The sequence below is a fragment of the Meleagris gallopavo genome, chromosome 9 (assembly GCF_000146605.3).
Source record: "Meleagris gallopavo isolate NT-WF06-2002-E0010 breed Aviagen turkey brand Nicholas breeding stock chromosome 9, Turkey_5.1, whole genome shotgun sequence".
In the NCBI taxonomy this organism is placed as follows: domain Eukaryota; kingdom Metazoa; phylum Chordata; class Aves; order Galliformes; family Phasianidae; genus Meleagris; species Meleagris gallopavo.
Window position 1 is genome coordinate 1,087,295 of NC_015019.2, and position 24,985 is coordinate 1,112,279.

General features: G+C 56.4%; 1 protein-coding gene across 1 annotated transcript; it reads left to right on the forward strand.

Moving 5' to 3' along the window:
• The first annotated feature begins 1,117 nt into the window (after positions 1-1,117).
• Positions 1,118-24,985, forward strand: FRMPD3 (FERM and PDZ domain containing 3). Its single transcript, XM_031554623.1, is given in 17 exon segments — positions 1,118-1,404; positions 2,347-2,496; positions 6,378-6,532; positions 6,705-6,807; positions 6,913-6,958; positions 7,044-7,148; positions 7,696-7,803; positions 8,021-8,152; positions 8,267-8,386; positions 8,511-8,647; positions 8,981-9,104; positions 9,182-9,271; positions 10,545-10,724; positions 15,237-15,381; positions 18,782-18,861; positions 18,863-19,595; positions 20,131-24,985. Coding segments are annotated over 15 exon segments (5,115 nt in total). The 5' UTR covers positions 1,118-1,404; positions 2,347-2,496; positions 6,378-6,384; the 3' UTR covers positions 22,995-24,985.

The following is a 24,985-nucleotide window of genomic DNA, read 5'->3' on the forward strand; positions in this document are numbered from 1 at the left end:
CTCCCAGCAAGGGTGGGCAGTGAGCTCGTGTGCTGTGATTGTCTCTGTAGTGCTGGTTGGGGCCAATGGCAGCCACCCCTCAGCTTGGCATCGCTCACAGAGGCGTCCCCTCAGCCCCGCTCCAGGATGGGACACACAGCGGTGGCTGCTGTCTGTCCCTGCACAGGGCAAGGCTGGCTCTGCAAAGAGCAGATTCTCCTTTCAAGGGACAGCATTGGCAGAGGCAGAGAGGTGATCCTATCTCAGGGGCTTCTGCATTCAGCCCCAGGTGGCCCCGCGATGATGCGGGGATGGGGACAGTGCTCATCTGCAGCCCTTCCCTCTATGCGCTGCTTTGTGCCAGAGGGAAGCAGCGCTCCCCTAAAGCCCTGGCAAGCTGTCAGCTGAGCAAATTGCTCTCTGTAAATCCCGAGTGAAAGTCCTGGGATTCGGGAGGGCCTGAAGGAAGGCGGGTGATTGGATTTTCAAGCCGCTTTCTGCCACGCTGGGAGAGACGGGCTGACAGCCTCCTGAATCTTCCCATTCAGACAGATTGTGCCCTCTCGATAATGGAATAGAAGCGATCCATAACTCTCCACCCTTTATTTAACTCCCCCCTGGACTTCATACGCAGTCATAAATTGCTCCTCCTGCAAATCCTTCTCTGGACCAGCTCCTACACAGGTCCTTTGCCTCACATCCAGCACACGTGGGGGAGCAAAATGAGGAAAAGGGAGAGGAAAGGGTACTGACATACCCTGACGGTGCCCTGCGTGGGGCAGGCTGCCTTGCTCCCCATCGTGGCTGAGCTGTTTGTTTGCAGCCACTCCAGAAAGCCAGCTTTGTACAACATGAAGGTCGATGAGGTTGAAATTGGCATTGTCTGCACTGCATCTCACCCAAAGCGCACGTTACCCTTTGCTGAGGGAGCAAAGGAGAAAAGTGCTGCAAATTCTGTTTCACTGCTTGTCTCTCATTAATCCCCTTCTGTTTGTTTTTAACCCGGTGTTGCCTGTTTGCTGTGTTCCCACAGTCATCACAGAGAGAAAAATGCCTCTGAGCACCCCGGGGTGCCACTGCCACCAGGGGAGGATCTCGGAGGGGAGGAGAAAATGCTGCGCTCAGATTCACAGTGGCAGGGCTGAAAAACCAACTTCTCCCTTCTATCTTTGGAAGGGAACAAAACTTACTCTTAAAAGCTTGTACCAGGTTGTCCCTTCGAACCTTTCAGGCACCTGCACATGGCTGGCAGCCCACAGGTCTGGTCACCACTGCTTGGGGCTGGCTGCCAGCAGCACTGCTGGTGACACAGGGCCATCTCCCCTCTTTGCAGACGCTGCTGCCTGAGCCACCAAGAGAGGAGCCACGTCTGAGCCTCCCGCTGCAGCCCCCCGAGCACCAAGCGCCGCGCATCCACACCACCTTGTGAGTGAGTGAGTGAGACCTGAGGGGAAAGGGAGAAGGAAAACCACGACCAGGGGATGTGTGGGGTACCCTCTGGGCAACCGGTCTGCAGGCGGGAGCCTGGAAATTGGGGTATCAGTGGGGATGGCGAGGGCGGTGCCTTTGCCTGGCAGGGGGAAGAGGAGCGCTGCCTTCATCCCTGGAGCCAAGGCAGCATCTCAGCCCCAGCCAGGACAGCCCGGCCCCACGCAGCCAGCTGGGATCTGCTCAGTGGGTTTTCTCTGAACCGCAGAATGGCTTGGGTTGGAAGGGACCTCAAGGATCATCAAGCTCCAACCCCGCTGCCACAGGCAGGGCCACCAACCTCAGATCTGGTATTAGACCAGGCTGCCCAGGGCCCCATCCGACCTGACCTTGAGCATCCAGGGATGGACGGGGCATCCACACCTCTCTGGGCAGCTGTGCCAGCACCTCACCACTCTCTCTGTGAAGAACTTCCCCCCGACATCCAATCTAAACCTTCCCTCCTTGAGCTTAAAAACATTTCCCCTTGTCCTATCACCATCTACCCTTGTAAAAAGTTGATTCCCCTTCTGTTTATAATCCCCTTTTAAATAGTGGAAGGGTTTTGCTGGCAGCCTGGTGGCAGCAGCTCCCCTGCCTCCTGATAGTGTTTCAGAAAATTTTGCTTTGATCCTCTTCTCGGCAAGGTGCTTCTGTTTGTCTGAGGAGAACAAAATCTCTTAAATAGCCAAAAATCGTAAGGAGAATGGGAGGAGAAAACGCTGGGAGCCCCCAGATGAAAGCAATTTGCATATATAGGAAAACAAGGTCTGCAGCAGTGTGGAAACCCACACAGATGAGGCAGCTTGGTGTCTATGGGAGGCACTCAGACAGGTGGCACGGGATGCCGGCTTGTCCCCGTGCGTCACCATCTCACACACGCGTTCTTTGCCCTTGCAGGGTCCATCTGCCCCGTGGTGCCACCAGCCAGCACCTGCCCTTGGGCACAGCTGCTTGGTGAAAGCTCTGGGACTGGTGCACGTGGGGCCACATCCCTGCCACGCTCGCATGCGCCTCGAGGAGCCCCCGGCAGCAGCCAGATACGTGCAGGTGGGTACACACCTGGTGGGCAGGCGTGGGGAGGGGGTCGTCCCTGCTGGCTCATCCTGCTGGAAAATCCCCCCGGGTTTTGGCACGCAGTAGTGCAGCAGCTCCAGAAGCAGATGTTGAGCCTCAGGGCTGTAGTAGCTGGAAATTGCTTTTCACACCCACTTGAATTTACAGCCCCCCCCAGCATCTCAGGGCGGTGAGTTCCAGGCTGGGTGGCAAAGGCCTTTTTTTTTTTGCATGTTTTAAACCTTATTGTGCTGATGCCCTCTCGTTCCCATGTGGTGCTGGCTCCCTGCCCGGGGTCGGCCTGTCTTTACAGCCTCCTTTCCGTTCCCTCTCCTGCATCTCCTCTCCCAGCCTTTCACTTAGTGGGGGAAAATGCTGTTTGTGGACATCTGCCTTTGCAAGGTGCCGTGGGGGCAGCTCTCCTCATCGTCTGTAATGCTTCTGCATGTTTCCAAAGGACTTCACAGCACTCGTGTTGGTGCAGCCTCTCCCTGTGCAGTAGCTGTTTTTTCTATTGACCTGCACCTCTCTGGAGGTTGGGTGCAGCCATCTCTGTTGGCTGTATTTTGTCTTAATTACCATGGGAATGGCTCCTCTCCCACTTCCCTTCTGCACCAGGCGGCAGCAGGCAAAACCTCCCTTTTGGGGAGGTGAGGAGTCTGAACCCATCTCCTTCCCCTCTCATCACCCTCAGTGCTTTCACAGCTCCTGCAGTTCCTACCTGGCAGAGCTCCCTCCTGTCCTCTGCCTCTCGCCCAGATGCCAGTACCATTTATGAAGCTGCAGGCTGAGCAGCAGAGAGCTGTGTCTGCTGCTTTCTTATTTACAGCTGCGTTTGGCTGCCCTGCTGGCTCCTCTGGCAGCTCCAGGGGATGCTGCTCGCCGCCTGCTTGTTCCTGCCCTAAAAAACCCAAGCATTTCTCCCTTGGAACAGTCGCCACCTGGCACCTGGCTTGACACAAGTCTGTACCAGTACAGACCCGGCTCCAGCAGTGATGCTGACCCTGGTGAGCCCTTGTGAAGAGCTCTGCTGGTTTATAAATTGCTCCCTAACACCAAAGGTGCAATCATAGAGCACGTGGGGTACCGAAGCTCCAGGCCATGTGGCAGGGCCACATGCAGCATCCTTGTAGAACTCAGACATGAAGCTTGGGTCACTGCCTTCTTTAGCTGTCCCCATCCAGCCCCGCCTGCCGGTCCCCAGCTGCAGGAGTGCTGTGGGCTCTTTCTGGGTTGGAGACCAGCGTGCAGGGCTGGAGCTGCCATATGCTCCCCGTAAAACAGCTCTTGGCCCATTCCATGGCATTTCCTGCCTCTTCCACACACACTCAGGATCCCACGTGCCTCACAAGCCGTTCACCAACTGCAGCCCGGCAGATGGAGGAGCCGGGCAGAGCTCTGCAGCAGGAGGGACGGGAATCCAAAGGCTCTGTTTGTTCTCGGGTGTTTGTGGCAGCACAGGAAGGGGGAGGAGAGCTGGCACCCAGGCCTGGAGCTCCGTCTGTGCAGTGTGCACCCACCCAGCTACTAGAGAGGGGCTAGAACCTCTCCCTCCCACCTTTTTCTTGCTGCCTACCCAGAGCTGGGGATGCAGGTATGCCTGCTCACCCTGCTGCATGCCACGATGCTTCTGCCCCCTCCATCTGGGACAAGAGGGGTCTGCCAGCACGGCACAGCTGGGCATGGGAGGGGGAACTTCTCCCGTGCTCTGTGCATTGGGCCAGAGCCAGCCAAACACTTTAGCATTTGTTTAATTTAGAGAATACTTGAACCAAATTGGTGTGAACATCTATCTGAGTGCTCCCAGCCTGTTTTAAGAGCTTTGTTGGTTTTGGTTTTTTTTTCCTCAGTGGCGGTGAGTAGGAACTATTCCTTGAGCTGCAGAGCGTGTTTTCCACATGGTGCCATGCTGTTGGCATGCAGTGCAAGTGCAGATGCAGCCTGCTTCAGACCAGGCACTGCTTTGTTCTGATGCCTCGTCCTGCTGGTCAGCACTAAAAGCAGAGGTAGAAAGTCCTTGGAGGGAGCAGAGATTTATCATAGTAGGAAATGAGAAATGCACACATCGCCTCTGTCTGTATCTGTGGGGGAAATGAGCAGTGCTGGCAGGTGTGTGGCAGCTGAAGGCAGGTCCTTTGGTGATGTGCAACCACTGTGGTGTAGGGCAAGCAATTGCTGTGCCCTCGGCCCAGCATGGGAAGGGTGCTCAGAGCTGGGGTCCTGGACAGGCGTGTTGTGCCCACTGCTGCTGCTCTGCCAGGGCAGATAAGTCGTGCTCACGAGGACACCGGTCCTCTTTTATTTAATTTCCTGGTAATGCTTCTGCAGCATCAAAGTCTTATCAGGAGAGGAGCAGCTTAAGGGCTCGGGAAAGGAGTTTTATTGTCAGTATCAGAGCTTTATTCCCCTCTTTCCTTGAACACTGGATGGCAGACCCAGTTATGGCTGGAATGAGGCGCGCTTTTCTCCTTTTGTCCTTTTAAGCTGCAGAGATTTCCCTGCTCACCTTTTTCTGATGGTAATTCGGTGGCTGTTCGTCTGGGAGCTGCAGGCTTAGCAGGGCTGATGTGTGCACTGAGGCCAAGGGGTGATGCAGAATTCCCACTTTGCAGCCAGACAGCATGCACCATGACAGGTCTGGGGACCCAACAGCTTTAGCAGCACAGCTGGGACTGCAGGACTAGCTGATGACTTTGCACACCCCTGCCTCAGTTTCCAGTTGTGCTGAGCATCCCTGTGTTTCCAGCCTGCAGTTGTACCATCGGATGATAGTACAGGCCCTCGTGCTGCTGGGGGTCATAAGGGTGAGGCTGGGGGCTGCTGGGGGAGGTTTGGGGCAGCACAGGGAGGGCTTTGCTCAGCCCAGCAGCTCTGCTGTCTCCCGCAGCCTGCTCCCTCCCTGCAAACTGCAGGCGTCCTCCCTGGCTCTGCCAGGCGTGCCGGAGATGCAGCGTTACATTCAACAGACTTTTCAGCAGCAGACAATGGCTTTGGATAAAGTCCATTTAGGAAAATTGGCAGAATTGTGCGCTTCACACAATTATTGGTTGTTTTATTTTTTTTTTTTCTTCTTTTGAAATGCTCATGGGGAACAGCAGAGCAGTTAATGAGGCAGCACAGAGCCCACGGAGGGGGAGTTGGGATGCTGCATCCCATTGGGACCTCCTGCAGGAGCACCACGTCCTCTCTGCGGTTCCTACCCTGGGATGGAGCCAGAGCTGCTCCCTCAGAGCCTCGGGGTGCTTGGCTGCCAGTGTGTGCCCTGGTGCTGCTCCGTGCCCTCTGGTCCAACACGCAGCGCTGGCAGCAGGAGGAGGCTGTCAGAAATGCAGACAGATTGGATCAGACTGGTGATGCGTCAAGCCCTAAACTGATAAGAGACGGAACAATTGACGTGTTGCCAAAAAGGACCGGGAAGGATCTTTTTTAAGCAGGCTAAATAGTCTGGGCAGGAACGAGCAGTGAGCAGCACAGACACAGCAGCATGCTCATCTCTTAGGTTTTCTGCCCCACGCCAGCTCTGCTCCCTGCTCGCTGACGGCCACAGCCCCAGCTGGATGAGGGCCGGTGATGGAGACCCGGTTCTGTGAGAAGCCAGGGCTGAGCCTGCCCTAATCCAGGTCTTTTAGGATTAGATTCCACCTGGACGAAAGGTTGCAAGGGTCTGCATGGGGGCATCTGAGATTAAGGACAGAAAGAGTTGCTGGGATGAGATGCTGGGATGGGACAGGGTGAGGTGATGGACCTTCAGGGTGCCACCCGCCGAGCTGCCATTGGCAGGATCCTCTGGATGGTGAGGGGCTCGGGGCTCGGAGGGACAGCAGCTTTTGCAGCAGATGTGTGTTACATCCTGCTTCCCCCCCTGTGCTCTGCAGCCATGTGATGCCGGAGGAGTGTGGCGATGATATGGAATGTGGGCAGCTGCCTTCGGACACGCTCCGACAGGTGACGGTCCTGCGCCATCCCCGCTACGGATTCGGCTTTGTGGCCGGCAGTGAGAGGCCCGTGGTGGTGCGATCGGTGGCAGCAGGTAGGGTGTGCTGGGGGTGCCCCCTCCCCACGTTCCTGTCCCCTCTGGTGAGTCCATAGAGTCTCTCCATGCCCACGTACGGGGATAAACGCTACGGAGGTGGTTGCCCTCCCCCCTTCTGGCTGGCAGTAGCACCCTGGGCCAGACCAGTGCTGACCCTCTCTCCCTGCAGGTGGCCCCTCTGAGGACAAACTGCTGCCAGGAGACCAGATTTTGGCCATCAACGATGAGGACGTGAGCGAAGCCCCCAGAGAGAGGTTCATTGAGCTCGTCAGGTGAGGGCAGCACCTTGTCCATCGTCCTCCCTGGGAGGGCTGAGCGCTCGCCATGGCCGAATGTTGAGCAAAGCCGTCCTCCTTCACTTCTCCTTTCTGTCGCAGGAAGGCCAAAGACTTCATCATCCTCACGGTCCTGCACACACACCAGGTGAGAGCGGGCAGCGGGGGCCCCATGGAGCCCATCATGGGAGCAGGGGCCATTTACACCCATTTACCTCTCGCTCTCTTTCCAGTCCCCCAAATCCGCTTTCATCAGCGCAGCCAAGAAAGCAAAGCTGAGGTCCAACCCGGCCAAGGTCCGCTTTTCAGAGCAGGTGACGGTCGGCGAGACGAACCCAGTAAGTGCTGCTTGCTGTTCTCCCCTTGCCCCCCTCTGTGACGGAGCCCCAAAGGCTGCCCCGGAAAGCTGCTCCCACTCGAGGTCCTCTGGACACCCATCAGTGGCACTGGGCAGTGCCAGCACCCACCCAAGGAAGGGTTGTGGCTCCAAGCTCAGGGCAAAAGGCTTTGAAGGAGCTCCCTTGAGGGGTGAGCTGGCCGGAGCATTTCTGCCTGTGCAGGGGTGGGGGCTGGGAAAGGGGTTTGGGAAGGGGGGTCGGCCCTGAGCTCCCCCAGCACTCCCTCCTGCCGGGCAGCTCTGACACCCACTGGGATGTGCCTGGCCAACACACTGCTGGGTTCCCACTGCTGCTGGCGGCAGGCAGGTGACTCCATCAGGCAGTGCTGAATCACTCGAGCTCTGTGCTGTTAAACACTCCGCAGAGACAATGGGTTTTCAAGGGAAATGTGCCTCTGAGCGTGGAGACTCGGGGAAGCAGAGAATGCCATCAATGCTTCATCACTGACAGTTGTTCCTTCTGCCTCCTCCTGCTCCCCTGCCTCCAGGACATGTTGAAGAAGGAAGCTCTCCTCCTCATTCCCAACGTGCTGAAAGTTTTCCTGGAGAACGGGCAGATCAAGTCCTTCACATTCGATGGCCGAACCACCGTGAAGGTGGGTCCCCCCCCTCCCCAGCACAGCATCAATGACTCCCTTCCCCATTTTCCTCCATTTTTCTCAGCCTTTTGTTTCCTTGCACGAGCATGGTGGCAGAACTCAGCTGCCTGCGGGCCGCCACCATGCAGCAGCCATGCTGATGCAATGCATACTGCAGCCCCCTGCGAAGAGGGAGCTGCTGCTTCTCACCCAAGCCCATCTGTGGCTTTTGCAGGACGTGATGGTGACGTTGCAGGACCGCCTGTCCCTGAGGCACATCGAGCACTTCGCCCTGGTCCTGGAGTACTCGAGCCCGGAGCAGAACCATCGCTTCCTGCTGCTCCAGGACAAGCAGCCCCTGGCCCACGTAAGCCTCTGGGGGCGGGAGGGTATCGGGGTGGTTCAGTCCACGGCGTTGTTCCTCTCCCAAAGGATGGAGCTCAGGGCTTGCGCCGTGGGCTCACTGCCCAATCTGCTCCAGGTTGTGCAGAGGACGCACTACCACGGCATGAGGTGCCTCTTCCGTGTCAGCTTCTTCCCCAAAGACCCAGTGGAACTGCTGCGCAGGGATCCGGCAGCCTTCGAGTACCTCTACATCCAGGTAGGGACCGGGACGCCCTCGCAGCGCTTCCCCCCATCGCACTCAACATGCTCCTTCCCCATGAGCGGAGGGCGGCAGGTGCCCCGTCCCCGTGGGTCTCTGAAGACACTTCTCCTCACCACAGAGCCGCAACGACGTGATCAGAGAGCGCTTTGGCATGGACCCCAAGCCGGAGATGCTGCTGGGGCTGGCTGCCCTCCACATCTACATCACCGTGGCGGCCACGCGGCCCAGCCAGAAGGTCTCCCTCAAGAACGTGGAGTGAGTCCCGCTCCCCGCAGCACGCAGGGCCCACGCGCTCAGCCTTGCCAGGGCTGGGGGAGATGCATGCCAGGAGCATCTCCATGGGAACCCGGGCTGATTTCCCACTTGGCATCAGAGGCAAGGAGAAGCCACTGTGGCTGTGCAGACCCAGCCTCGCAGCCGTGGCTCAGCCCTGCCACTACTGCCCGGTGGTCTTCAGTCCGTACGAAGTTCCTTGGGTGCAGATAGAGGGAGATTGCGTGTGGGGGGACCCCATCCCTGTCCCCTCAGTGCGTGGGGTGACCCAGCTGGGCAGCCCTGAGTCTCCGTCATCCTCACATCTTCCCACAGGAAGGAGTGGGGTCTGGAGCCCTTCCTGCCTCCCTCCCTGCTGCAGCTTGTCAAGGAGAAGAGCCTCCGCAAATCGCTCTCCCAGCAGCTCAAAGCCCACCAGAACCAGCCTGGAGGCACCAAGGTGAGCCCTTGTGACCGGTGGGGGGGCAGCGTGGCCACGGAGCTGGTGGTGATGGCCGGTGTGATGTGTTTGGCCAGGTCTCCACTGCCCAGGCAAAGCTGCAGTACCTGAGGATCCTGAACGAGCTGCCCACCTTCGCCGGGGTTCTCTTCAGCACCGTGGGACTGGTAGGGTAGCTTGGGCTGGGAGGTGCTGGCACCTCTGTGCAGCTGCAGTAGTGCCATACCCACATCCCTCCACACCATCTGGCTGGGATGCTCTTTGCAGCACTCTGGCACTGGGCAGGCTGGTTTCTCACTGGGATGAGAGTGATCCTTGGCCAAGGCCACCCGTCCCCTGTTTGTCCAAGCAGGAAATAGCCCATCCAGCCTCACCACCCCCCTTGAGCCCAGTCCCACTGCTGCTTGGTGGCTCTTCAAGCTGTCACCTCACTCCTCCTTCACCTCCATCAGAGCCATCCTCACCTCTCACCCAAGCCACCTCACTTTCTCCATGGCAGGAGGAAAGCCACCAAGCCAAACAGGAGAACAGAGGACCTGCATAGGCTCCTCGCTGCCTGCCTCACCTCTCCATCTCCATCTCTCGCTCCACCTCCCATCCAGGGGACTCCATGTAAGTGCCAAGTCTGCCATCCTCCCCTCCCACCCCCACCCAAGTGCTCAGCAGCTCCCTGGCTTTGCCCCCCCAGCTTTAATTTCTTGCAGTCTTTGATGGATGTTTTTTCCACCGTGCCTCAGAGCTCCTAAGAAATAAGGACACGCCATATTGCGTTGGTTAATAACCGCACTGTATCTCGTTAGTTCTGTGGCTGGAGCCATGCCCCCAACCCTGCCTGGGTGCAAAGCATTGGAAAAACTGCCTCTTGTGGAGGTGCCTAGATTTTTCTTTCCTCTCTAACACCAAAGCTGTGCCTCTGAGCCTGCTGAGTGAACCAGGCTGGGAGCTGAACCATATATCCAGCCTCATGAACCGCAACCTGAGTGGTAAAAAAAATATTCCCTTATTCTCTTCTGCACCAGCCTGCCCAGCTCCTCCTCACCTCCGGGTCTCCACAGAGCATCCTCGCTGGGCAGAGCAGAACAAGAAAGATCTCTATTTCCGACCAAGCCTTCAGTCTTTCTTCTCTTCTAAATGCATTCAGTCCCTCGCTCCCTCCTCTGCTCCCCTCCCTCGGCGGCGGTGTCAGATCAGGCAGATTTGTAACATGCTCTTACTTTGCTGTAGTGACACCAGCAGGCCTGAATATTTCATGCAGACAGTGCAGTGCTGGAGACTGAAATGGCCCTGGCACCATGTGTGCTGCTGTCAGCTCTGCAGAGAGGCTCGGGGAGGGGTCCTGGTGCTGCTGCTCGCTCAGGGCTAGCTCTGCCCCAAGCCCTGGCCCAGGGGTGCGTTTATTCACATCTGTCTGTCTGTCTGTCTCACTTTCCGTGCACCCAGGACGAGAAGCAGCCAGCCACCACGCTGCTGGTGGGCCCCCGGCACGGCATCAGCCACGTCATCGACCTGAAGACCAACCTCACCACTGTGCTGTCAGAATTCAGCAAGGTCAGCAAGATCCAGCTGTTCCGGGAGAACCAGGGGGTGGCCCGGGTGGAGACCAGCATCCTGGATGCCAAGGTGGGCAATGGGGCATCACGGGGACCGGCAGTGGGGGATAGGGGCCGGGAGCAGCAGTGTGGGTTGGTTGTTGCAGTGGCTGCTCGGGGATTTCTGGGGTCTCAAAGAACCCTTTCCTATCGCAGTGATAAAAAGGATTCCTGGCCCTGCCTGTGCCACAGGGGCAGGACCTGAGGGGATGTGGGTCTGTGCCTGCTGGAGGAGCAGCCTTTCTCCACATCCCCTCCGTCTACCTTGCACTTGAGAGATGGCAGCTCTCCCATGCACCTTCCCGTGGGCACGTACACACGATGCTTTATCTCCCTGAGAAAGCACAGCCAGCTGCCCCCAGATCCAAACCCCCCCTGCCTGTGTCTGCAGGGGAGAGCGGGCTGTGGGTGAGGCTGAGCAGCACTCACCAGGGCACAGCCTGCTGCTATCTGTCTTCATTTAAGCGCTATGCAAAGGGCTGGGTTTTAAAGCCAGAATGTCTGCTCCGAAATGAGGCATATGCTAATCCTACTGGGGACAGAGATGGATGAGGAAGGCTAAGAAAAGTTGGCAAAAAGATCATTACCTTGAAGCACTAATCTGCTTACTGCAATTACTCTATTGTACAGACTGTGTCGCTGGCTAAAGCATGGGGTTGCAAATAAATCTGTTTCCTCCATGATCTGCAGGCTGTCAGAGGGCTGTGCTGTCAGTCAGGGCCCCACTCCGCTGGGGACCTGCAGTGGAATCTGCCCTACATCCCTGAGACGTGGGAGCTCTGCACATCACACAGGGACACCGCACAGGCAGGATGTGGGCAGCCTGGGTCTGTACTGCATCCACCACAGCTGCTCACTGGGTTTTGGCATTGCGCTGCTGATCCTGTGCGTTAAAAAAGGGGCCAGGACAAGGAGCAGCCCACAGCTAATGCCACCCAATCGCCCTCACCTGCATCCCCAGCTCAGACCTGCTGGCCAGGAAGGAGCTGGGGAAGATTTCCAGGCAACAAGTGGGCTCGAGGAGATCACAAACCATTCGTGTTTACTTCAGGGGGAAACATGGTGTTTGTCTTATAAATAATGCACTGGGTAGTAATAGCTTTGCTTTGGAGCTTTTCCATCCTGGGCTTCAGTTGGTGCTTCAGTCTGTTCTGGATGCAGAGCCCAGCAGTGCCTCTGCTCTGCTCCCTTTCACTGCTCGCAGCTGCAGTGGTGGCAGAGGAGTGACAGAGGGGAACCAGATGCTGGCAGGAGCAGAGGTGCAGGTGGAAAGCCCCAGGGTCTGTGCTGCAGGGCCCAGGAATGGTTTCAGTGCAGACTTGCTGGGGTTGAGCCTTGGTTCTGGCACTTGCAGATTTGCTGGGGACAAGGTGGTGGCACTGAAGGCCTCCTGTGGTCTGTATGCACTTAATGCTTGGTTTGGTGGGCTGGGCTTTGCACTTCTTGGGATGTCCCTGGAAAGGGCAGGGACATGGGGTTCCTCACGCTCCTCCCAGCCCTTCTGTGGTGGGGCACAGGGACAGCTGGGGACATCAGAGCCATCTTCCTACATCCAGCCCCTGGCTGCTGGCCACAGCCCTGCCCACACAGCTCCAGCCGTTGCAGGATTGATACTGGTGAGGATGAACCCCTCGAGAACAGAGCTGGAGCTGCATGGCGTCTGGCTGCTGGCCCACACCGTTTAATTACAGGCACGGGGGTAATTGGCTTCGCATCTCCCAGCAGGACCAGCCACCAGTTTAGCCAGGATCAAGGCTCGGCAGAGGAAAACAAAGGAAAAATTAATTCAGAAGTGTCCCCCAGCTGCTGCCGTGCCTGGAATCTGGCTATTGATTTCAGCATCCCAGGGGTACCAGGCGTGCTTCCAGGCTGCGACAGAGACAAAAGATCACCGCGCACGTCCAGCTGCAGCCTGCCTGGCTTCCCTCATGGCAGGGCTGCTCCTGCCCTCCCGCATGGCCCCGCTCTGCCCTCCAAAAAAGGGGAGTGCTGGGGCTGGCGGGGGTGGCTGTGCATTTGCTGGTGTGAAATCCAAGGGGAACCCCATTGAGCTGCACAGACAGCGAGCGGAGCCATCAGATTTCATCCACGCGAAGAGCGAAGCTTTAGAGTGATGCCAGACCTACAGGCTCTGCTTCCCAAAGCTAAATTAATCTGATTAGTTCTCATTGCGTTAAAGCGTTCCGGAAAGCCGCGAGGCTGAGATCTCCTTTGTCTCAGTGCTGGGGTGGGGAGCTGCAAATGCGATGCTTTCTGCACGCGGAGCCCTTTGGGCAGCATTGAACGGTGAGCAGGCAGCAGCCCGCAGCATCAGCCTGGCTTGGGGGGGGGTGGGAGCTGACAGGGGTATGAGCTGCAGGCAGGAGATGGCTGCACAGGGGCTGCAAAGCCAAACTTGAGTTGTTTGTTAAAAGGAAGAAGAGCGGACGGAGCCCGACCTTGGGCATCCGGGGGGAAGCAGCGCAGAGGTACCCAGAGCAGCACTGAGCCACTCGTGTGATGCACACGCAGCTGTATTGATCAGCAGATGAGAAATAATGGTGCTAATCACAGCAAGCCCCTTAACGATAGAGCTGAGTTAATAATGCGTAAGGGGAGGGAAGGGAAGGTCGTGTGCAAGTGAGAAATTGACTGCTGTCTCGTTAGGCCCCGGTGCTGTGTTATTAAACACAAACTTGGCAGAACACCGTGGGTAAGCAGGGAACATAAATTATGTAAATTCATTTCGCAACTTTCTCCTGTGCTGCACGGGGTAAGACCCGATGTGTGGAGAAAAGGGGGAGATTAACAGGAAACACACATCAGCTTAAGGTTATTATAGGATCGGCTCATAAATTAATTGAAACGTCAGGGCTGTTACGGTCCTCCAGCACAACCCTGGCCATAAAATTCCATCCGAGCATTCTTCTACAAAACCTTCACCTTTGTCTGAATGAGAGGGTACCCTTCAGGACACCTTCTTTGATTTAAAGGCGGTGCGTAATAGGAAAAGTGCCATATCCTTAATAAGCTAATGCAGAACCTGTCTCTGCTATCCAGGATAAATTTATTTTATTTTATTTTGTGGAGAGATTGGTTGCCAAGCAGGAAACTCAGGGCAAAAAACACCCTTTGCTCATTAAGACTGGAAAATCCAGAATGTGAGTATGAGTGAAAGATCAAAACGTGAATAATTTCAGGCTGCCGTTACGGATGGAGAGGTAGAAGGAGCTTTCTCCCCAAATCACACTCCTTTTCGTGGCCCGTTATGGGACTGAGGTGAACCATTACTTGCGTCTCACACAGTGGATCTGCTCTTTGGTGTTCTGAATGCTCGCGGTGTGGTGTAGAACTGCCTTCATCCCAAGGGCACGGTAGGATGGGGCAGGGTCCCAGCACCCAGCCTGCCCTGCAGGACCACCCCAAGGGATGGCACAGGAGCCCCAGCAAAGCCCCAGGTGCAGGACGTCAGCCTCTGCTGCTCTCATCTCCGTGTTTGCTTCGATCTCATTTCTCGCACTGCTGCATAACAGAGGGGGAAAAATGTGCAAATGTCTCCTCATTCAACAGATGGCTTGAAAACAACCCAGGAGGCTCAGCCCCGGGTAGGAAGGACTTGTTTTAAGGAAGGTTTCATCTGGCGGAACTGGAACACGTGGTTACCTTTCATCACTTCTGTCAAGCCCAAAGCTGGGCTCAGAGCTGGCACCCCCCTCCCCACCGCTGGATGCTGCCTCCTCATCCCTCCCTTCTGCCTCAATCCTTTCCCTCTGAGCCGTGTCACCTCGGGTTTGCTCTCTGTGATGGCACAGCTCCTTAGCCGTGTCGCTTTATTTCTCATCCTCACTTCACACAGCAGCCGGGCAGGGACTCCTTTCCTCCCACCCCATGGGGATGTGGTGTGGGGCTGGCGGCCTCGTGCCCGGCTGCACTGCATTGTGACATTGCATCTGTTTGGGTTTTTTTTCCTCTCTTGAAAGCAAAGACCTTTTTTGGCGTGCGAATCAATGCTCTCCCAAAACAGAAGACACCATCTGCTCCTAGGCACAAATTGAATTTTCTGAAGGGTTACTTTTAAGTAAGATCCACAGGCTCAAAGCCTGGGGGGGGGGAGGGGGCTGAAATGGAGTTTTGCCCCTTCTGCAGCTCAGTGGATGCAGACGTATTGGTGTATGGGAGAGCAGTGTGGTGCCTGCAGTGAACCTGGGGTTCTGGCACCTGGAGACTGAACAGAACCTCCGGGCCCGGGGGTTAATGCTGGTGCTTGCAGGTGGGCTCAGCATTGACACCCAGTGTATCAGGGTTCTGCCACAGACCCTGCAGGGAGCACACAGCAGCTCTCACCTCTTTCATCCGCAGTGCGGCACTGTGGGGATGCGGTGAAGATTTCTGGTGGGGTTGGAGATTCATGATCCTTGAGGTCCCTTCCAACCCGTGCCATTCTGTGATTCTGTGATCAGAGCACAGGTGTGCACCTTGCTGTCTCCTCCTGGCATCCAGCTCCCCGTGACACCGGTGACAGCCCTCCGGCCGAGCCTCACGCCGTGCCTCTCTTGCCTTCCAGCCGCTGGTGCTGCTGATGGAGTGGCCCGAAGCCACCAACTTCGCCTGCCTGATCGCAGGTTACTGCCGTCTCCTGGTGGACTCCAAGAAGATGATATTCTCCAGGCCGCCCAGCCAGCCCCCACCACCTCAGTTTATCAAGGCAGGTACGGTTCAGCCTCCGCTTTCCGTGCGAGCCCCTTCCTCACCTCCTCCCCCCCAAATTCTGGGCAGGAAGGAGATGGGTTCCTCCAGCATCTCTGCTCCTCTCCCTGCGGCACCAGCAGCCCGCTCTGAGCAGCAAAACGTCCTCGCTTTGCAAAGCTCTCACTTAATCAAGTGTGAGCTGGCAGCTGTAATCCCCGGCTGTGCAGCGGCCCTTTCTGCTGCCTAGCAAATGCAAAGCACTGAGTGTCACTCCGGTGGCTCCTAGAGCAGACCCAGGTGACCCTGTTGTGCTGCTGAATTCACGCAGCAGGAAGGGAATTTGGGGTCTCAGCTTCGCAGGGTCCCAGCCTGCTGCAGGGACGCAGACAGATCGTGTCCCACCAGGCACTGATGCTCTGTTCCTTGAGGACAGATTTCAGCTGTCAATCACCAGCAATTATTGTCAAGAAGGATTTCAAATGGGAGCCAGTCAGGACGTTACATGCTGTTACTCCATTTGGTGTAAGGAAACATAGAAGACGGGCTCAGTGGCAGGAGATGCTCCCCACTGCCATCTGTGAGGAGACAGGAGGTGCCCTCCCTCTCCGCATGCCAAGAGCTGCAGTTTGACTGGGGTTTGCCAAAACTGTCCCCTGGAAGTGGATATAGCCAAGGGAGGTGCTGATAACTAGCAGGGTCCCTGGGGAACAGAGCTGGTGCCCTGAGGTGTGAGGAGGGCACCTGGATGCGGAGTGGGCACCAGAGGAGGACACACCAGGAGGAACCAGGAAGGCACCTCCAGCAGCCACAGCACATCCAGGAACAGACCTGGCAGCGATGTCGGTGTGAGTATGTGAGCATGGTTTCCTTCTGTGTCTTCAACCTGCGCCTCTTGTTAACAGCTGCCACTGTGCTCTCTGCTCTGGGTGTCCTACATAAACCCAGTCCCCGTTGGTAGGAGTGAAGGGTGCTTCCAAATGAAGCTGCTGTTGTCAGAGCACTCCCTCCCCAGTCATCTGTCATCTGGGGGTGGTCCTCAGGGGGCTGTGGGGCTTGGGGAATGCAGTGGGAAATGGAGAGCATCACAGAAGCCACAGTCACAGCTTGCCTGGGAATGTCTCAGCACATTCAGGAGGTGCTTTTCCACTTTCCAGTGACAGTGATAACAGCCAGTGTCTTTCCTCAGTGAGATTTTGCCCCATGATACAGAGCACAGCCCGAACCAGGAGATGCAGTAGGTCCTGCCCTTTTCTTGAAAGTCACAGGAAAGCAGTGTCACACCGCATGGGGGCTGGAAGAGTGTGAAAGGGAGTGACAGCGTGGTAGGACAGGGATGGAGCCAAGGGATCCCTGCTCTTTATGCTGGCCCCTCTCTCTGTACACCCAGTACGCTCAGGCCAGGCACTCAGGCATTGTTTTGCTGAAGTGAGTTAGTTAGCGTGGAGAAAACAAAGTCTGCTGACAGTCCTGGTCCTGGTCTGGCTGCAGACTGAGCTGCCAGGAGCCAAGCAGCTCACCAGAAGCATGGTCTGCTGGTCATCAGCACATCTCTGCAGAAATGATAAGAAAGTCCCACTGGGATAAATCAAGTTTGCCCAGGCTTTGACTCCCCAGGCTGCAGGCAGGCTTTGCCAGCATCTGAAGCACCACATCAAGCCCTGCTCTGTGCTTTTGCCTTGGAGCAGAGCACATTCATCTTCCCAGAGGCACATTAAACCCTCCTGCTGAACTGCAGTCCTGCTTAGAAATGTGCGTTGGCTCTGGATGCTGTCAGTTAAATCTCACTCTCAGCATTTCCCTGCAGAGCTGCACAGACCCCTGCCCTCCCCACTGCAGCAATTCACCCTCCTGCCCCTTCCTTCCCCCACAGCCCCCCAGGACACATGATGAGGGCAGCAGCCAGGTGCTATCTCAGCTCTTTACCAGGACTTTCCCTCCCAGAGGGAGCAGCTGGATTACAGATTTTACAGATTCTGGCTTTGCTCAGGAGTGGGCAGCCAGCAAAAGCCCCACTCAGCAGGGAGAGGCTGGTGTACGTGAGCTCTGGCACACTGCAGGTCTGCATGGATGGTCCTTTCTTCTCTGCCTTGATCCAGTAACCCACTGCTAACAGTGCCCACCAGCAGCAGCACTGCATGCTATCACCCAACTCCTTTCCCTGAGCACCAGCACGGCCATAAACGAGAGTGAGATTGTTTGGATTCAAATTTTAGCATTGCAGGTGATGAACAGTATAATACAAACGTGTGTTTGGGGAGACAAATGGTCCAATTTGTTGAGCTAATGAATTTAATTAGGATTTATTTGATTTAATTTACACTTGCTAAGACGGAGCCTGCATCCCCCTGGCAGCCTCTCAGCACAGCTGCACAATTCAGCCCTACACACAGGGGCCCCTCCAGGGGGGGTTGGACCACTGGCCAGCTGGGGCGGTGTTTCAGCTGCTTGCCTTGCACAGAGAGGAGCAATAGGAGCCCATCACAGCCAAATGCTCAATAAGAGCAGAGCAATACTGCATCACGTTTAGCAGCCTGCTGCTGGGCTCGCTGCAGGAGTGGCTGAGTGTGGCAGCTCGGTGTGACCAATGTGACGTGAAAATGGTGAGGGTAATTCCTTTTTGCCATCTCACTCACGAAACGAGAGGCTGAGGCTGAAGGTCCTCATGCAGACACACTGTTCCCATCGCCCTCTGAGTCCCAGTGGTGGCTGGGAGAGGCAGCTCCAGGTTGGGGTGCTGGCTGTTCTGGGCAGCCCGGCTCCTGCCTCCCTGCAGAGGAGCTTGCTGTGCAGCACAGAAACAAGCTGTTTGCTCAGCTGGCCTGCCTGGATTGAGCCCAGCCGGGAGCTGAAAGCAGGCTGATGCAGTTAGGAAACAGATCTGTCAGGAAAGGTTAAAGGAATTTGCTGTGGCTTGTTTAAGACATGTGGGGAGGTGGGGAGGGAGGAACATGGAGATCCTGCAGCATCCGAAGGCGGTTCAAAAAAGGGCAGTGGTCGGTTGTGCTGCAGGTCTGTGATGTCACTGATCGATTCCCAGCGGAAAGAAAAAAAGAAAAAACAGCTTTAGGGTTGAGACTTTCCCATCCTAAACGCCATAATATTTCACGCTATAAGATGTCCATGGTTTAGCTGTGTGGTCGTTGCAGAGCCCCAGGAAGCAGCGCGTTCTGTCGGTGTGCCGTGGGCTTTTGCTGGCTGAGGCTCAGCTGCTCCTACATCCATCAAGCTGTGCCAGCCTTTGCCAGGCTCTGTGTTAATAACCCACGCTCGGTGGGGAGGCCGATGCCTCCATCACCCCGTGTTTATGGAGGACAGAGGGCAGGGAGCACGCGGAACCCACCGGGTGGGCGGCAGCTCTCCCGTCCTCATCTCCCCTCTGCCCGCTGCCGCTCCTGACGCTCTGCTGTGCTTTGGCTTTAGATTACATGGACTCACACCACCTCCCCCGGCCCACGGCGGCGGGGCACGCTGGAAAGAAGGAGGGCGGGTTCGTGGGGGCCATACCGGCCACGCCCCCCCCCCGGCAGGCCTCGGGCGGCCCGCGCCTCGGACCCGGAGCTCGTCAGCTTTTGCTACCTGCACATGCGAGAGCAGAGGAAGGAGAGAGAGAGCAGGACGGATATCAATGAAAACCTGATTTTTTTCGAGGAAACGCGTCCCAGGACCAAATCCGACCCCACATCCAAGAGCTCCGGCCAGGGCTACGACGGGGTGGCCAACGAGCGTGACCCCGACGGCCTGGAGCGCGAGCGGCACGCCAGCCGTGCCCGGGCTCACACCATCGACACGCACCCGCGGGGCGACGCTGCCCACTTCTACTGCGAGTCCTGCAAGGCCAAGCTCAGGAGCCGGCTGGCCTCGCGCAAAGCTGGCGGCACCCGCGACAACATGGTGGACCTGATGTCCCTCCCCCCTCCCGGTAGTGATGAGGAAGAGGACGAGGCCACGGCTCTGCTCCCCGCCATCGCCGCCCCGCCGCCCGGCTTCCGAGACAACAGCTCGGATGAGGACGACCCCAAACGGCGGGCGGCCGCGCAGAGCCAGGAGCAGGGCCGGCACCTGTGCAGCATCCTGTACGACGAGATCCCCGTCACGCTGATAGACAGCGTGCAGACGCGGACGGTGCGGGACCATGCCCAGGAGCTGGACGATGCCCTGGTGTCCACCCTGCAGGCGCTGGAAGCTCTGGCTGCTTCTGAGGACTGCCCGCATCCCCCGCCGCAGCAGACAGCAGGTAGCGGAACGGCCGTGCCTTTCTTTTTCCCTTTTAACCTTTCTTTCCTACAGCACGTCCTTCCCTTCATGCTTCCCTCTGTTCTTCTCCCGTACGTCCCTCAGCCTTTGCAGGCTGGCACCCAGCTCCTGCGGGGTGAGCTCTGCCCAGGGCATGCTGCAGCCTCTGGACCAGGCAGCCCCGCAGCCCGGCTCTCCCCTCCTCTGCTGCCCTCTCACTGTGGCACAGCAGCTGCTGCCAGGTTTCCCTTCTTGCTCCACAGACCTCCCTGCAGCCCTGCTCTCACTCGCACTGGAACCCTTCCCAAGACCTCTTCCCGGGCCAAGAGGTGAATGGAGCTAGCAAGCCAGCTCCGTGCTGACAAGTGATCTCTTAAACGAATTAACTCTTACTTGGGGGAAGTGACTAAATGGTCTCCCATGGCATCCTGCTGCTTGCTGCACTGGGGCCCTCCTGCCGCAATGGGTTCCTTTCTCCTCCCCACAGTGGTGTGGCACAAGCATTGTTGTGGGGCTTTCTTTGTGTCCCTCCCCAGGTCTTATCGTCCTGGCTGCCATCACACCTGAGTCATCCTTGGATTCTGGCCATGAGACCAACTCCTCAGAGCTCACCGATGTCTCAGAGATGGTCTCTGCTATGAAGCAGCACCAGAACGCAGCCTACTTCCTCGCTCAGCACATCAACAAAGAGAACCTCCTGGCCAGAAAGGACTTGCCTTTCCGAATCCAGAGCTGTGCTGCCCAGGCTGTCCTCACCTCACCATACGCCCTCACCCGCCAGGAGACAAGCTCCTCAGTGAAGCCAGCTTTTTCTCACCCAAATCCCAGCCTCACCAACTGCAAGAGCAAACAGGAGCAGCAGAATGTTGAGCAGAGTTACACCGTGGCTGCCCAGCCAGTGCTCACCTCCCAGCGTAGTGAGCAGAACAGAGGGGCTCCGGTGCCAGGCTCTGAATGTAAAGGTACAGGCCACACAAAAGCTGCCTTTGAGGGACCTCTGCATTCTACAGCTGCACTGAGCAGAGAGCAGTCACAGGATCTACAAGAGAAGATGCCCAAAGAGGTTCTGCCGAGCCCCAAACTCCTCCTGGATCAGAAAAGTGGTGTGACTCCAGCCATCATTTCAGCTGCTCTGCAGCAAGTGGCAAATGCTAAAGGCTCAGCCCCTCAACTGGGAGCAGCATCAAAAGAAGACAAGACCGTGAATGGGACCGGTGGCTGTGTAGCAGCCAGCAACAAGCCTTTGAAACTTAAAGGAGGTCAGCTAACTGCAGAGCCATTGTGCCACTGTCAGCAGCAACAGCAACTCTCTCAACAGCAGTACAGTGAAGCTTCTCCGAGTCCTATAGAAGCTCATAGCAGTAAGACTGAAGCTTTGCATCCTGCCTCAGGAGGTGAAGAAACGATGCCTGGTAAGACTTTTGCCTCTAAAAGCTTCCAGCAAAAGGTGAATAGAGATACCCCGGGAAAAGCAGCGAGCGGAGAGCCCGGTCAGAAGGCAGGGGGGGAAGTCATGAATCTCATATTTCAAAAACACATGGCTCCTTCAAACCAAGGAGAGAAAATGCAACAGGAAAGTTCGGCCAAAAGCTTAAAAGCTGAGAGCAGCAATCCGCACTCTGCATCACCTGCTGGCATTTTTAGGAGCACCAGTGAGGATTCCAAGGGGCCAATCCAGCTGGTGCCCAAGTCTGAGAGCCTGCAGATCAGCACTGTGCCTTCCAAAAAAGTAGACAAGATCCTGGAGGCCACCCAGGCAGATGTTGATGTCCCAGCTAAACCCAAAGCTCCAAAAGCTCCCTTCAGGTTGAGGAACCTGTTTTCTGCGACGTTTCCCACCCGGCTGAAGAAGGAGACGGACGAGCGGCAGGCCCAGCTGCAGAAAGTGAAGCAGTATGAACTGGAGTTCCTGGAAGAGCTGCTCAAGCCAAAGAGCAAAGGTGACCTCCCACCACAGGAGTACCTGCACCCTCCTGCCCCCGGGCGCTGCAGCTGCCAGCTAAGGAGCAGTCCTGTGCAAAAAGTCCCAGGGATGTCCAGGGAGCAAAGGCGCAGCTGTGACTGCAAGCGGATTTGCAGGGGGGTGAGACCACCCCCCAGCCAGCTGGTGATGCCAGAACTGGAGAGGCACGGCAGGGATAAGGTCACTGATGACCAGCAGCAAGCAGAAGCCATTAGGTTGACAAGCATGAGCAGCCCTTCCAAAGGCAAGAGGATACGATCGACGAGCTTAGAGTCCAGGGAGTACCGGTCAGATCCAGAAAACGACGTGTCCTGTTTGACAACGTGTGCTTCCCGAGGGGAATGCATGGGAGCTCCGCAGTACAAGAAGCTCTTGCGTCGCTACAGTGTCAGTGAATTAGATAAGACTGATAGGACATCCCTGTCCTCTGAGATCTACCAGAACATCTACCCGGCCAAGCAGAAAGGCCCTCAGAAGGAGTCTGAGCCCAGCATCCTTTGTCCTGTTCTGAAGAGCAAAATCCAGGAAGCCGCTGGGGTGGCTGATCCATCCTATGTCCAAATAGCACAGGAGAAAAAGAACCAGAAAGGTTCGGCGGTGTTCTCTGTCCAGGAGGAGCTGTATCCAAGTCCCGCGGAGCTGCGGGATGAAGACGTGGAGGATGAGAAGTGCTGCTCCATCCGGTACTGCTTCTACTACAGGAAATGCGATGTCGCGGATGATGGGAGCGAGAAGGATGAGCTGTCCTATTCCATCCCCATGCAGATACTGCCGGGAATGAAGCTGGACAACCAGATGGTGCCGGTGATGAGCAGGACACTTCAGGTCCTCGATGCAACAGCCTGCAGCAGTCCCAACGACAGCCAAACCCAGGAAATAGATTTAAGGACCTCCACTTTTGAGGGGAGCTTGGCAAAGATCAGCATCCTTCAAGGCCACGTCTACAGCTTGCCCAATGGGTTTCTGCAAGTGCAGCTGGACACCAACGAGCTCCTGACCATCCTGCGACAGTGCGTGGTGAGCCCTGACGTCCGGGACTGCAAACTCTACATCTCCCAACTGGCTGAGTACAAGCAAGAGCTCGCCCTCAAATTCAAGGAGTTCCGGGCGTCCTGCCGCCGCGTGGCAGCCGTTGACAAAAGCCCTACCCACATGCTGTCCGCCATCACGAGCAGCTTCCAGGTGCTAAGCAGCCTCATCGAGACGTTCGTGAGGTTGGTGTACATCGTGCGCTCGGAGTCCCAGCGCCAAGAGCTGCTGACGAAGGTGGAGGAAGTGGTGAGAAATTACACCTTCCTCCTGCGGGCGGCGGAGGAATCCACGGCCAGAATGTTGAGCCACCAGCAGACGGTGGAGCAGCTCGCCCGCCAGTCCGCCACGGTTGCCACTGTTATGAGCACGCTCACACGCTCCCTAAAGACACTGATCAATAAGTAAACCAGCCGTGAAAGCCAACAGGCCAGTGTGTGCCGGGCTGTGTGTCAGTGGTTCTTGTATCGCGTAGGTCTGGTGAGGATGTCTGTCTGTCTGTCTGTCTGCAGGGAAAGCCCACGCCTGCTGAGGTCCGCAGCGAAAGAGACGTTGTTTCTCGACAGAAGGGATGGTAACGTTGGTGGTGTTTAGAAAGGGAAATTCACGCCTTGTTGCAGGCTGTGCAGACGGCGTGTCAGGGGTCCCAAGCAGCTGCACTGCTTGTCCTCCGGCACTCGGGAGGCACAGTCATCCCATTGCCACGCTCGCTGGGTTTTGAGTGGTTCTGGGCTTCCCTCGTGCAAAGAGCTGGCACTGTCCCCTGTGTCACGGTGCGTGGTGACCAGCAGTGAGCAGGGACTGAGGTGATGCCGCCCGGCTTCACTTGGGCAGTGGTCCGATTGGAGCCAAACCAGTGTCTTGCCACGTAAACAGCTCTTCTGCCTCCAGGGTTTTCCAGGCCCACAGATGCAATGTAATTAGCAGCAGAAGGCATCTCTGGGATGCAAGTCCCTGCTGCTGCGCTAAGGCTTGGGAAAGGATGCCATGTTCCTAGGACAGGGCTAGGTCCCCCAGCAGGCTCTGCTCCCACAGCTTAGGCACCGATGGCCCAGTCCTGTACACGGGCACTGCCTGAGAAAGGCAGCAGCTCAGTGCTGTGTGAGCAGGGAGTCGTTCCCCATCCTCTGCTGGATGGCCGTGTTCATGCTAGGAAGCCTGCAGAGACCCAGATAGCTGTGTGACCACTGCAAGCCAGCAGCTGGGCTAGCAGCTGAGAGGAGACCTCTTCCATGCCATTCTCCAGAGCAGGTCTGTGCCTTGGAGGCTCAGCCCAGCCCCTCTCCTTCCGCTTCCTTTCACAGTGCCCATGGGAGAGGAGCCCAGGTCGGGTTGGTCTGAGGCATGGCTTCCTCCTGAGCCAGGCAGTGCTGCTCCTGCCCTCCTCGCCAGGGGCTGGGAGCCTTCTTCTGTCTTCACTGGACTGACTGCCATGAGGAACGTTACTTAGTACCACGTAATGGTTATTTATTCAGAGTCGGGTTGGGTTTTTTGTTTGTTTGATTTTCCCTTCTTTAATTTTTTACTTCTAGACGAATAGTAAAACAACTCCTAATCGCTTTCCTTCACACCTCGGGGGCTGCCCTCCTCCTCCCAATCTAGCTTCTAGACCTGATCAATCAGACCGCCTTAACTGGTGCTTCAGTGCACTCACCCACCCTCCAAAACACAGCAGCCAGGAGGAGAAAATGCAAGGTTAAGCATCGCATGGACCTCGCCGTGCCACCCAACACACCTCATGCACACGGGGGGTCAGGGCTCCCTGTGCTCCCTGCACCCATCTCAGGCTGAAGGGGAGATCACAGTAGGAGGGGAAAGGGCAGCCAAAGCCCACGAGCTTGCCCTGAGGCTGGCTGAGCACGTGGTCAGGGATCTCCACAGGATCTATCATTTCCCATCCCTATTCTTAATTTTTTTTTAATAAATATGCACATTTGAAATCTCTCGTTCTTCCATAAGAGCTATGGAAGTGCACAATGTGCTTTTTAACGTGCGCATCCTCTACCAAGTGCAATAACGGGCTTTGGCCATTGCTGTCAGCAAGGCAGAGGGGATCCTTCTGCCTCCTGCTTTCCACAACCATGTAGCAAATATACAGTGGAAGAGCCAATTTGGATTTCAGTCCACGGTGGGCAGAGCCTGTAGTAATGCTGAAGGCCGACAGGGAGCTGTGGTATTCTTTTCCCCCTGAATTATCTATTTCAAAGCTCCAAGTTTCCTCAAGCTCCCCGTGATGCCTACATCATTCCTCCATAATTCTCTCAGTCTCATACAGAGGAAAAAATTTTTTATTGTCTGTATATAGTATATATAAAAAAAATATATAAATTATATATATATATACACAAATTTATGTCTTGTTTTACAAACAAGAAAGATTAAATATATTCATCTTAATA